Source organism: Carassius carassius, chromosome 9 (genome assembly GCF_963082965.1).
Source record: "Carassius carassius chromosome 9, fCarCar2.1, whole genome shotgun sequence".
Lineage (NCBI taxonomy): Eukaryota > Metazoa > Chordata > Actinopteri > Cypriniformes > Cyprinidae > Carassius > Carassius carassius.
In genome coordinates this window covers 20,019,978-20,032,443 of record NC_081763.1, presented here as the reverse complement: position 1 = coordinate 20,032,443, position 12,466 = coordinate 20,019,978, and the positions used below count along the sequence as shown (strand labels likewise).

At 40.6% G+C, this 12,466-nt stretch overlaps 2 protein-coding genes across 15 annotated transcripts in view; one reads left to right on the top strand and one right to left on the bottom strand.

The window, feature by feature from the left end:
* The window catches only part of LOC132149235 (voltage-dependent P/Q-type calcium channel subunit alpha-1A-like), a 98,438-nt gene extending 92,653 nt beyond the window's left edge, over positions 1–5,785 (top strand). For 7 of the 14 annotated variants that reach the window (XM_059558292.1, XM_059558284.1, XM_059558283.1 and 4 more), the window contains 3 exons: positions 387–588; positions 696–949; positions 2,631–5,785. In XM_059558292.1, coding sequence (XP_059414275.1) covers positions 387–588; positions 696–949; positions 2,631–3,251 — 1,077 coding nt within the window. In that variant the 3' untranslated portion in view covers positions 3,252–5,785. The remainder of the gene's footprint in view (positions 1–386; positions 589–695; positions 950–2,630) is intronic. The other 7 variants (XM_059558296.1, XM_059558294.1, XM_059558288.1 and 4 more) reach the window with 4 other exon arrangements.
* A 4,408-nt stretch (positions 5,786–10,193) lies between these two features.
* Positions 10,194–11,564, bottom strand: LOC132149234 (immediate early response gene 2 protein-like). Its single transcript, XM_059558281.1, has one exon. It carries the CDS (start codon positions 11,438–11,440, stop codon positions 10,871–10,873), a length of 570 nt encoding a protein of 189 aa, XP_059414264.1. The 5' UTR covers positions 11,441–11,564; the 3' UTR covers positions 10,194–10,870.
* Between the last annotated feature and the right edge of the window lie 902 nt (positions 11,565–12,466).

The following is a 12,466-nucleotide window of genomic DNA, read 5'->3' as shown; positions in this document are numbered from 1 at the left end:
TGGATGTTTAGCATCATTACTCCAGTCTTCAGTGTCACATGATTTTTTTATTTTTTTTTAATAGTACTGACCTCAAACATTTGAACATTATTGTAAGTGATATTGACAAAATCAGAGAGCTTTCCCTCAAATAGGGTCACGGGTGGCCTCAGCTGTCCGCTTCTGATGGATCACTAAAGACAGATGTTAATACCAGAAGCAAACAGTGCCGTACATTCACACGACCATCTGCCTGCCATTAAGAAATGCTACGGAAATGAATTTCCCTTCTCAAATCTTCTAGACCCATTAATTTCCAATAAACAGAATCCTCTCTCTTCCTTCGCTCCCTTTTCTTTTCTCTGCCTACCTCTTTCTCTCTGTCTCTCCTGTGCCGGTTCTCTCAGCAGACTATCACTGATAACAGTCTGATGAAGCGTTCAGCTTCATCTTTGGGGCATGGGCGTCAAGGCCGTTCAGTGCGGGGTGAGGACTATGCCATGGACAGGGTTATCCCAGAAGAGGGTCACAGACATGGGCATCGCCACCGAGACCGCAATCACCGTGCGTCTGAGCGCTCCCTGAGCCGCTACACTGATGCTGACACAGGTCAGAGACAAAAACATGTCAAATAATGGTATTGATGGCATTTTCTCTTTTTAAGAGATGGGAGAGCTAATAGTAATTACCTTTTTCTCTGTCTGGCTGTGACCTAGCAGGTCTTGGCACTGACCTCAGCACCACCACACAATCAGGAGACCTGCCATCCAAGGAGAGGGACCGGGACCGGGGCCGGGCCAAAGACCGCAAGCACCACCATCATCACCATCACCACAACGGTTCTCTAGATAAGGAGCACTATGGACATGAGCGAGAACGAGGGGACTATGGCCACAGGCAGTCTAGAGAGAGAGACCGCCGCTGGTCCCGCTCACCGAGTGAGGGCAGAGAGTGCCTGACGCACAGACAGGTGGGCGATTCATTCATAATGAACATATCAGACACATTAAAAATATTTTAAAAAAATCTTTAGTATTGTCCAGTAAAATTATCCAAACACCCATTTAAAAAAAAGTTACATTTATTTAGTCAAATTATTTAAAATATTAATCATAGGTATATTGTTCTTAAAGGTACAATTTGTAAGATATTTGCAGTAAAATTATTAAATATTATTAAATAGTAAATATTTTGTCTAGCTGATTACTAACAATATCTCTAATGTTTTCAAGTTCTTGTAAATCATGAGAAAATTGCCATTCTAAACAGTGACACGGGACAGTGCAGTCGCCTGTCAATGACGTTATTTACCCTTTGTTACCACCTTTACTGACGTAGAAACCACATGACAACAGTATCGTGGACAAATGCGGAAGTAGTGTCTAGCGTCCAGCAAACCACTTGCTTGCTTCAAGCAGTTCCTTATTTACTTCTTCTTGCACGTTTTATGGTGGATTGCGTTACTTATTTATGGAACATAAATACTGTTTACCGTCTGCCACTGGTTTATCGTCTGCCGCTGATCTCACTTATGTTTTACTCGACAGGTGAGTTGCTTTTATTCGTATCTTTACAGAAAACGTATGCTATTATAACGATCAACAAAATTAGTATTATGGGGCATACACGCAAACGACGTGGGGCATCGCGTCTCTAGACCCGCATGTGGACGCGTCTGATCCATAGTCTGATCGCATCTTTGCATCTGTTAAATCCGTGATTTATCTTTCCGTCTGATTGATGGCCGTCAGCGGTTGGGTAGAAGACAACAAATCCCATCATTCCACGCTCCTTCTTAGCGTCATCAAACCATGCAATTGTTATTGTTTTGTTAGTGCGCCCTCCAGTGGCAGATCCTACAACCTGTACCTTTAACTTGTTAGCATTTTTTTTTTTTTTTAGTAATAAACATTAGTTAAACATTGTTAGAGTAGACAAGAAAAGAAAAAAAAATAGTTTCTGTAGGTTCTGTAGATTGCATATGCACTACCATTCAGAAATTAGAGGTTAGAATGATTTATTTGTTGCCTCTCTTTAAAACTCTTGTTGCCTCTCAAGTAAATCTTGTTTTAAGATGTTTGGTATTTCTACTGAAAAACAAAATGAAAATACTGATAAAGTGAAAGGATTTTTGCAGAGAACCCATCTGTTTCTTGTATTAAAACAGGATGTTTAACTAAACGTTTTTATATCTGTCGTTGGTAATTTATGCTGTTTATGTATATTGTGACAATATTATTTTCAACAATATTGTGCTAGTCAGGACCAAAAATAATGTGAACAGTCTAAATTAACTATTTCAGTTTCATTTGTATTGACAATACCCAGGCTAATTTGGTCAAGACCAAGTTATTTTCACCGAAAACAGAATTCAATTCTTCAATTCTTTTTGTTGTTTTTTCTTTCTTGTGTCCTCTCTTTTCCCTGTGATATGTTGCTTTACATTTGGTTGTTTATTTTATGGCTGTCTGCATCTGTCGTTTTGCTCTTACTGCTTTTCAATGTCTCTCATTCCTGTATCTCTTTCTCTCTCATGACTGCGCTCTTTCCTCTCTGACTGTGGTGTACGTGTCATCTCCTACTGTCTTTCTTCTTGTTGTGTGGTTAATTTTGTGGTTCTGTTTTATTTGCCTTGTTCCATTTTCATGTAGGGCAGTAGTTCAGTAAGTGGCAGTCCAGTCCCCTCCACCTCTGGGACCAGCACGCCCCGCCGCGGTCGGCGTCAGCTACCCCAAACCCCAGCTACACCCCGACCCCACGTCACCTACTCTCCCGTGGTCCGTAAGCCCATTGGCGGCACTCCCCCTCCGGGCCAACAAAACCGACTCCCAGCTCCGACTTCCCGTCGGTTTAGCCCGCCCGGTCCAGAGCCCCCGCTTCCCCCTCACCACCATCCATCGCCCCCAAACCACGGCTCTCCTCACTCCTCCCGTCATGCGCACTGGGGCCCCAGCCCTGCGGAGAGTGTGGAGGGCGATGGTTTCTACGATGACCAAGACTATGAGTTCAATCACCACAAACCTCCATCCTATGAACAAAGCCCTGTGCAGGGTAACCCTCACCCACATTCCCCCAGAACTTCACGCCACAGCACCCCCCCTCATGGCCAGCCAAATCCGCGGCGCATGCCAAACGGATACCGTTCGTCATCGCCCCCTCCCCACCACCACACCCCCAACCACCAGGGAACTCATAAGCCTCCTCATCCCAGAGGGCCCAGGAAGGGCCTCCATGAACCCTACAGTGAGACTGATGAGGATGACTGGTGCTAGCCTCTGGGACGGGGAGGGGTGAGTCTTTCCACGCTCTCTGGAACGGACTGCCGCCATGCAGAACGCAGGCTCACGGTGAAACAATACTCTCACTGTACTGGCCAATCCGTCCGGGGAAACACTAGGCAGTGCGCTGAATGTCCACAGGGGAAATCTAGGCATGATTTGTTTCTTTCTATTTCTCATTTCTTTTCCGATTCCTCTGCTGCTGAGTGTTTCCCTGAAACAATGGACTGCTAACAGTGAATATAAAGACTTCTGAATATGAAATTCTCTTCTTAGCCTTTTTCAGAAGAATACAAAAATTGTTTTGATAAGGAGGAGGAATCTCTGAACTTTTTTTCCCAGGAAATTTCACGCAGTCCCTCCGGATATGAGACGCTAGAAACTCTAGCACTCTTAAAAAAAAAAAGAAGGTGGATCACTTTTTATTTCACAGAACTTGACTGGAGATTCGTTTATTGCAAAAATCAGTCCAGATGCTGGGAAATATCGATGAGTTTTATCATCTGTGTTTACTGTTGTTAATTATCCCGGTGAGGGGGAGGCATTTGTCCATGTGGGTAAATTGTGGGTGGAAGTTGGAGATGGGCGGAGGTGAACTCACCTGAACTAAAATAGGAAAGCCCACCCTGCACTTCAGACCCCTAAGCGCAAGAAAGAAGAATAACAAAAAATAATAGGAGAGAAAAAAATGAAAAGCTCCTCACTCTTTCTTCTTCTACGACTTCGTCTTCTGCTTCTCATTGGAAACACTGGAGTTTGAATCTTCTGTTGCACTGCTCAGCTTTGTTTGAACTCCCAGAAAATACATTCCTTGGAAATTCTGCATGATTAAAAAAAGTAATAATAATAATAATGAAAAAAAAGTTTTAAAAAATACATAAAGAAATGTTGGATAAAACGGGGGATCAGTTCCTTGGCTCTTTTGTCATGTCCGTGACGTTCTCTCTCTCTCTCTCTCTCTAACGACTCCCTGAGATCCCTCTCTCCTGAAGGAGGAAGGGGGAGAAGAAGCCATTGCTAATGTTAGTAAATGGGTGACCAGAGAGATGATCGCAATGTTTTATACCAGATTTGGTGCCAAATGCCACATTCAATTATGATTGCGAATCAAAAATAAATGGATAGCACAATTATTTTGTTTGACATCTTATAGCCTTTTTATTTACATTCCTCTGTCAGTGTATAGATGATTTGCTCACTTTTACGAAAATGCAGATAAAGTAGCACATAAAACAAACTTATAACAGGCAAAGGACACATGTGATTCTTTTCCCTTACACCGCCGTAAACGACCTCTTCCAGTCTTCCAGCGTAAAAGCATAGACAAAGAGATGAGGGGGTAGAAAAGAGAGAGAGAGAGAACCTCTCCATCTTTACATATGATTTCATGTTGATAATGATGATAATGTGTGTATAAAGATAATTACATAATTGATGATGGTGATGATGATGATGATGATGATAATGATTTTAATTTGGTTTTCTACCTGTTTTTGTATTTGACTCAGCTGCTCTTTGTATTGCCATACTTGTTTTCATGTGAGTTTTGTGTAGATGGTGTGTGGAGCTCCGTGATAGTGATCCGTTATGGGCCATGACAGAAACCCATCTGACCTTCAGCCGACGTCCTCGTTAGTTCGACGACTTCGGATGTTTCCATGGAAACAGTTTCTCAGCCATATCATTGAGCATTAATGACAGTTTGAAGCATGCATCTGATCTCGAGTCTCTGTAACTGTGAACACTTTTTATCAAGAAGGAAAAAAAATGAAAAGGGAAAAAAAGAAAGCAGAGGAAGAGCTGACTAGTTATCGACCATATTGATACAAACATGTTTTGTAAATCTTTAAAGAGCTTTTAGATATTAGCTAAGTAAACAAGCATTCATTCGTTTGGCATAAAATTCGTACATTTTTTTATCCATTCTCATACTTTCAGTAATCATCTTTCTTTTAAAGGATGTTTTAAAAAAAATCAATGATCTATTTAGAATGATTGCTGTTTAACTTTTAAACCAGTGGTTCTCAACTAGGAGTCCTCAGCAAAAAACCCCAAAACAAAATAAGATGAGGAATTATTAAATGAATTGTTAATATTAGCAAGCAATCACAGAATAAATCTTAATTTAAATTAATAATTAAATTTACAAAACAAGCAGCTTGATGTCAAAAAGGCTGAGAACCACTGCTTTAACTAACCTGAAAAGTCCCCCAAAGACATTTTAAAGTAAGCTAATGGTGAGAAAGTAACTGAGCTCCACTACCTCTACTCGAGCAGCAGATGGCGCTGTGATCCACATTGTTCTGCAGCCAGTGGCTCTGGCTCTTGTCAGTCTCACCTTTTTCTGTTCCATGTGTTTATGTCAATGACCTGTACACTGAAAGTAGTACTTTGTGTCTGTCACCGATGGTGCACGGTTCTGTGTTCAGGAAATGTAACACAGCCAATCAAACTGCACAGGAACATGTAACACAGCCAATCAAATTGCATGGGTGAAACAATGACCAGGCCTTTTCTGCCAAAACTTGTCTCTTGTGTCCCACTGATCTTTGTGTCTTTTCAGCCCATACTACCATCGTCATCTCAGTCTTCTTTATGAGGTAGAATCCTCTGTTGAATGACTCTGCATATACAGACTGCTGCTGTACGAGTCCAACTTTGCAGCATGTGCAAATTAGACAATGTATGTAGCATTTACTAACATATTATCACACACAATCCCACTTGAGTGAGTCCTGTGTGTAGCATTACTGATGAAACTGGTAAGTTTGTGGCTCTCCTCTGAGACTGTGTTTAAGTGTGCCCACAACTGGTGAGTATATTGTCCTTGAGGTTGTAAACACTAGATACAGGATCAAAGTTGTCTCCCTTTGCTAGTTGAGCGTTATTAATTTTGTTGTTATTGTTTCTTTGAGAACATTACTGAGATTAATCAGTGCCTTATTCACCGTTATTTAGACCACACATCCCATTTTTACACATTTATACAGCTGCAATGTGTCAGATTGCAGTCAAGCAGTCTCTTTCTCTTGATTTCTTTTATCTACAACAGACATTTACCTTCACAAGGCTTTAGTTTTTATAAGGAGAATATCTATATATGCAATACAAACCTGTTTTGAGTTGCAAGAAGGAAATGATGTGTCTATATGTTTGTGAATGGTGTGTGTATATTTTTGTGATCGGGTCCATGATGATGTGTTTAACAAAATTTGACAAAGAACATGCATGATGCTCTCTCAACTTCTTGATGTGTGTGTGGCTGTGAGAGAAAAAAGCATTAGTGTGAATAGGACATTGACATTTCTCATTGTCTGTCATAATTAATCATTACTAACAACTTCAGTTCATGTTTGGCAAAACAAGTGACAATTAAAAATACAATGCTGATGTGGGAGTCGCACTGTAAAAATAATTAATTAAAAATAAGCAAGTTTTTGTGAGAAAAAAAAATAGAGAGAAGCATTTACCTCGAGAATTGCATGTGCAATGTGCATGCCACAGCATTTTATAACAAGTTAACTGCAGGAAAAAAAAGAAATGTTTTGTAGAAGATAAAAAGACACAAGTACAGATAAATCTTTTTTAAAGTAATTTATTCCTTTATGCTCTATTTTTTAAAACAAAACAAAAAATAAATAACAACAGCATATTCTGGGGAGGAAAACCCCTTTGGTGCAATTTGAAAGTTGTTTGTTTCTTTCTGTTTCTAGCTGTTTTTTCTGCCAACTAGAATAGAGAGACACTTCAACACTATGTTCAGGGCACATCAGTATGACTACTGTCACAAAAAAAGAAATAAATAAAAGAGTCAAGAAGAAAACCCTTGCTGTTTTTGATTCAGACCTGGAATGTGCACAAAACTCTCTGGTGTTTAGTTTCGAAATCCCTGCTAGCACTATGGTTTGAAATTTCTGATTTCTTCACAATTCCAGAAGAATGTGCATTTGGCAAAACGAGGCATGATTCCGATTACACAGAGCATTTACTCTTGTTCTCTGTTTCAGCCTTGTCTGACACAACTAGACCACGGGAGTAGTCTTAGGAAACCTCCAGAGCTTCAGAGATCAAGTGTCTTGCTTTAATGCAGTATGGTCTGTAGAAAGTGCTCTGAGCAGGACTGAACACTTTCCATTCATGGTGCTGCTGTCAGTTATACGCCCACACACTGTTGGCAAATATTTGAAAAGCACCAATATATACAGTTGGCCCCCAAAGTCTTAGACATGTCTTCTATTTTCCTGCTTTGAGCAACATGAGCTTCAATAGTTTGTATAAAATTTCACAGATTGGTCTAAAAAGCACCTTGTAAGCTTAAGTGGTAACAAGGAAATCAAATACAAAGAGAGGGGAAAATATTTATTATTTACTCATCCATACATCATTCCAAATCTATAAAAAAATAATAATATTGTGTGTGTATACATGCATATACATACATACACACAGGCACACGCACGCACGCACCGACAGACACGGACAAGTCATGGCCTAGTGGTTCGAGAGTTTGACTCCTAATCTAGGGTTGTGGGTTCGAGTCTTAGGCCGGCAATACTATAGCCCCTTTAACACTGCACGTCGGACCCGGCAAATTGCAAATAATTATGAATAAAAAAGGTAATTGTGATTTTTCATCTCACAATTTCAAATAATTTATTTAAAGGTAATTGAGTGTATTTTTTTACAGAATTGATAGGAAAAAAAATTATATTAACTGAATTGAGATATAATTGCGAGAAACAAAGGCTAAATTGTGAGATAAAAATCCGCAATTACCTTTTTTGTTGTTTTTATTCTGTAGCAGAAACGCTTCCAAAGAAAGTCATGTAGGTTTAGAACATCATGAGGGAGAGTACATGTTAACAGAATTTTCATTTTGCGGCGAAAATAACGTAACTCTTCACTATATCACAAGTTAAATCGGGTGGCATGATAAAAAATGATTAGCTTGTCCCTTTTCTTTCTACCCTTGCTCTGTCCTTTTCTGCTCCTGCATATGTTCTATTGCTGATCTGAGTGTTGTAAAGTCGTTTGGTCAGTAGATTGCAGGAGCTAACAGTGCATTCCTGTGAGGTTTCAGACTCCAAAGGGGAAGGGCGGGGAGACACATTCCGTTAGCAGGACAATCGATGGGCCACACAGGCATTCAGTGAGAAGGGTCTGGCTGCAGACTTGCATTTGCACTCTCAGACTTGCATTCTCAGACTTGCACTCTCAGACACTTGTGCTTCCGCTAGCGACGTCACTTGCAGTCTTTATTTTTATTTTTGTTCTATTTATTGATAACTTTTTGTTTGAATCTCTCAACATTTTACAACAGTAGCCAGGTGGTAAAGACAAGAAAAAAGAAACTAAATTACAATGTCACTTGCAATCGCTACTTGCATTCTCAGACTTGCACTCTCAGACACTTGTGCTTCCGCTAGCGACGTCACTTGCAGTCTTTATTTATTTATTTATTTATAACTTTTTGTTTAAATCTCTCAACATTTTACTGCAGTAGCCAGGTGGTGAAGACAAGAAAAAAGAAACTAAACTACAATGTCACTTGCAATCGCTACTTGCACTCTCCACTACCTGTGACGTCACTTGCAATCGACACAAATCGTGCATGTTGCCAATGGAGACAAGACGTTGTGGTGGTGATTAAACGATTAAAACTAAATTAGTAGGCCTACTACTATAATGTACAGGGTCCTGCAAGAAAAAGACAAGACCGGCAAATCCGTGGCCACAGAACTGCAGAATAAACGCAATGCACAAAGTCTTTCGTTAAGCGTTTTCCTCCTGTAGAAAAAAAATGTTATAAAATGTTGGGAAATTCAAACAAAAAGTAAAAAATAAAAATAAAAAATAAAAAAATAAAGACTGCTCCCCCTCCCCTCCCCTCCCCTCCCCTCCCCCTCGGCTGTCTGCTGTCGGCCAGATGTGCGGATGTGTGAAGGGTGCTGTCCTTCCTCTGGTCTATTAATACCTCCTTCCGCTCACTCGCACATTCCTCTCTCGCGCCTGCTCCCTCACCCCTTCCAACATGGGCCATTATCTGCTGCGTCAACAAAAAATATACAAACGGTTCTAACGCAGATTTATGAATCCATTACACGTATTTGCCCAATCTAATTAACATTGTTTGTTAAAATAACGCTTTTTTAAAACAAGATTTTAGTGTAGACAATCTGCATAGCCTACTAGCATATATATATATATGGTGAATTGCCTTCTATAGTAATGATGTTACGTTACAAATCCGCGAGGGTAACCATAGCAACTGCGCTTCTCCAGCGTCGACTGTTCGCGAAAAATAAAACTGTCATCACTTCAAATCTTTAGATAAATATATATTCGAATTTATAAACCGATAAACGACTTGCTAATTGTATTTCTATGCGTCAAAAGATAGCCTAATGTTGGATGCGAGCGAAGAACTTCAACAGACTTCAACCCCTGAAAATTGTTCGTAACGTTAACCATTTTTCGCTCATTGTGATGTAAGGTGGGTTGAACACAGACTCACAAATGTACATATACTAAGATAAATATGGAAATACAATATGAATAAGGACAGTGGCTATTAATAAAAGAAGCGTTAAGTTTGGGTTTAACTGCACTTGCTAAAGGCCCATTAATAACCTGTAAATTGGTTAAACGTGTTACTGCTTCTGTTCTTTTGTTCACCCATATCCTGAACCGGATATGGGGGCTGAAAAGAAGTGGGAGTGTGAAAAGAGACTGCAGCGATCATCCGGCCTGATGTGTTCACCGCATCCTGCCTTCCGCGAACACATCGTGCCTGCGAGCCATCCGCGCCTCCGGTCACGTGACCGCGCACAGCAAAAAAACTCAACTGAGCGCGTACAACTACACACAAGCCTAGCTGACTCAGACATTACATTTCCCGGATAAAACGGTCTCAACAAAATGCGTCACACAAAAAAGTTAGATGGTTTAGAATCTTTTATTGTACAAAAGTGAGGTAGATTTACACCATAACATCATGATGTTTGTTTGTTCTAGCTTATGTCATGTCGACCTGCTGGAAAATCCCTACTCATTATCTGGCTGACCAGCTACAGTAGTTTGCTTTCTACCAGCTTGGACCAGTGCGAAACCAGCTACAAAATTCCTAAAAACAACTTAATTTGGATTTTCCAGCAAGAAGACCATAAAATAAAATAAAAAATCCCAGTATGGCCAATCCTGACAGGACTTTAGACGAATATAGTCTGAATCCACACATAGAACAATCAGAAACCATTCTTGGCCAATAAATAAATAAATAGACAAAGTTCATGTGGAAATCCAAGGAGGTTCTCTCAATCACACTTCTCGTAGAAATGATAGTACCGCGTCATGTCCTGAATCAGAGAAACACGGTAGCTTGAACAAGCACCATTAGTCACAAATTTCCAAAACAACCCGCTCTCCGATGAGAAATCAGCTGTCACATTGTTCCACGGAGTAGGCACCCACTGACTTCTCCACCTTAGTCAAGTGCCCGGAGTACTACAGCAGAAACTCGGTAGTAGATGTGCACCACAATAGCATACGCTTCCCTCAATAGTGCGCAAAGTTGACTTTGCCGTCCTTGAATTGTGCCATTGCTGTTAGTCTTTTCAAAACGTGACAATAGTTCTTGGCATAGGCACTAGTGACAGTGAGTCCATTGATCTACCGCAGATGGCGGAATTGTTCTGGGTTGCCTGAAGAATTCCTCTGACCTCCACGAACTCCAGCTTGGCTTTTTTGCACGGCAGGAAGTCGGGATCTGTGGCTGTTTTGCTCCGTCGCTTTCTAGAGTGACGGTCCAGTTTGGTTGGATTGTAGTTTTCTTTGTCCACTGTGAGTCCTGCAGGGTCGGGTGCATGTGAATGACCCTCGAGTCCGGACCTTTGGCCATCCTCGGTAGCTTGTGTCGCTGCCGAAGGCAGAGCTTCTGTCGTGGCGCTCGTTGTGTCCATGGGCTCTTGTGCTTGTGATGTGCTCTCCGTCACACCGTATGTGTCAGAATGCCCCTTTTCCTCGCGTGTCAGTCGGGCAGAGTGGTAGATGTCCCTTGCAGATCTCATGACGAGCGTCAGCAACAGGCTCCGGTGGAGCCGGAGTCCACCGCGCTGGGTGCGCGAGCTGTAAATTTTACTCAACGCCTGCACCATAATCTGCTTGGCCTCCGCTGTGATATCCATTGTTCTTAATTGTTCAATTAACTTTGAATCTCTCTTTAAATATACAAACACTGATTAGGTAATTCCCCCTGAACTCAGTTTACTTTCACTGTCGTTTCATTCACCGAAGTAAACCTCAGCGTAAAGACAGCGGGCTTTATATAGTTTTGGTGACGTATGCGGTTGTGATTGACACCCGGGCTCCGCCCATGACTTGCGGCTCATGTTTGGGGAAATAAGTCAGAATGGGTGTCAATCTGTTACCGATGTTATCTGTCAGAGGATTTTTTAAAATGATTATTTACTAAATTAGTCATCAATTTGCTGTCACTAGGCGAACAATGACCTTTTAAAAATGGTGAAACTGAAGTAACCCAACGTCAATATAATAAAATAGTCTACTATTATTGGTGTTTAATTAGTTCAATTTATTTTGAATAATGTTATTTTTAATGAAAATGTGTTATCTTATATCTTAGCCGACACAAAGCCATATTATTTTGATTTTTTTTTTATTATATTATATTATATTATTACTATTAAAGGTTTTGTCCTTTTTTTCTCTTTTAGCCTGAGTTAATAGATACTTTAATTCCCGCGGATATTGTTAGCTTATGCCCATATAAGGAACATCCGCTAGTTGGTCCTCTCAGTGGAAAACCCATGATGCGTTCGGGCTACTTCCTGTTGCCTTATTTGGTTCAAAGACTTTCGTCATAACCAATAACCTCACAAACTGAGCGCGTCTAGCTTCCTCTGCCCATTTACGGTGGGATCCAGCTGTTTTCGCGCAAAACGTGTGACAGCACCATTTTATCGAACAGTTTGCCAGATGTTGTTTAAATTAATGTTGCTTTCCCAAAGTCGTTTCTTTTTCTTCTTAATTCAGTTTAGATTTTGGTGAAAGAAACTACAGATTTACAGAATTAATGTCGTATGTGTGACAAGATAGGCCAATAGACTTCTTTTATTCATACAACATGGTGCAGTGGATCTATTCAAGGACATTTTATAAAACAAATAACAAAATGTTACAAAAGTGCACTC

Coding starts and splice junctions, on each gene's coding strand:
- LOC132149234 (XM_059558281.1), bottom strand. CDS start 11,440: ATGGATATCACAGCGGAGGCCAAGCAGATTATGGTGCAGGCGTTGAGT.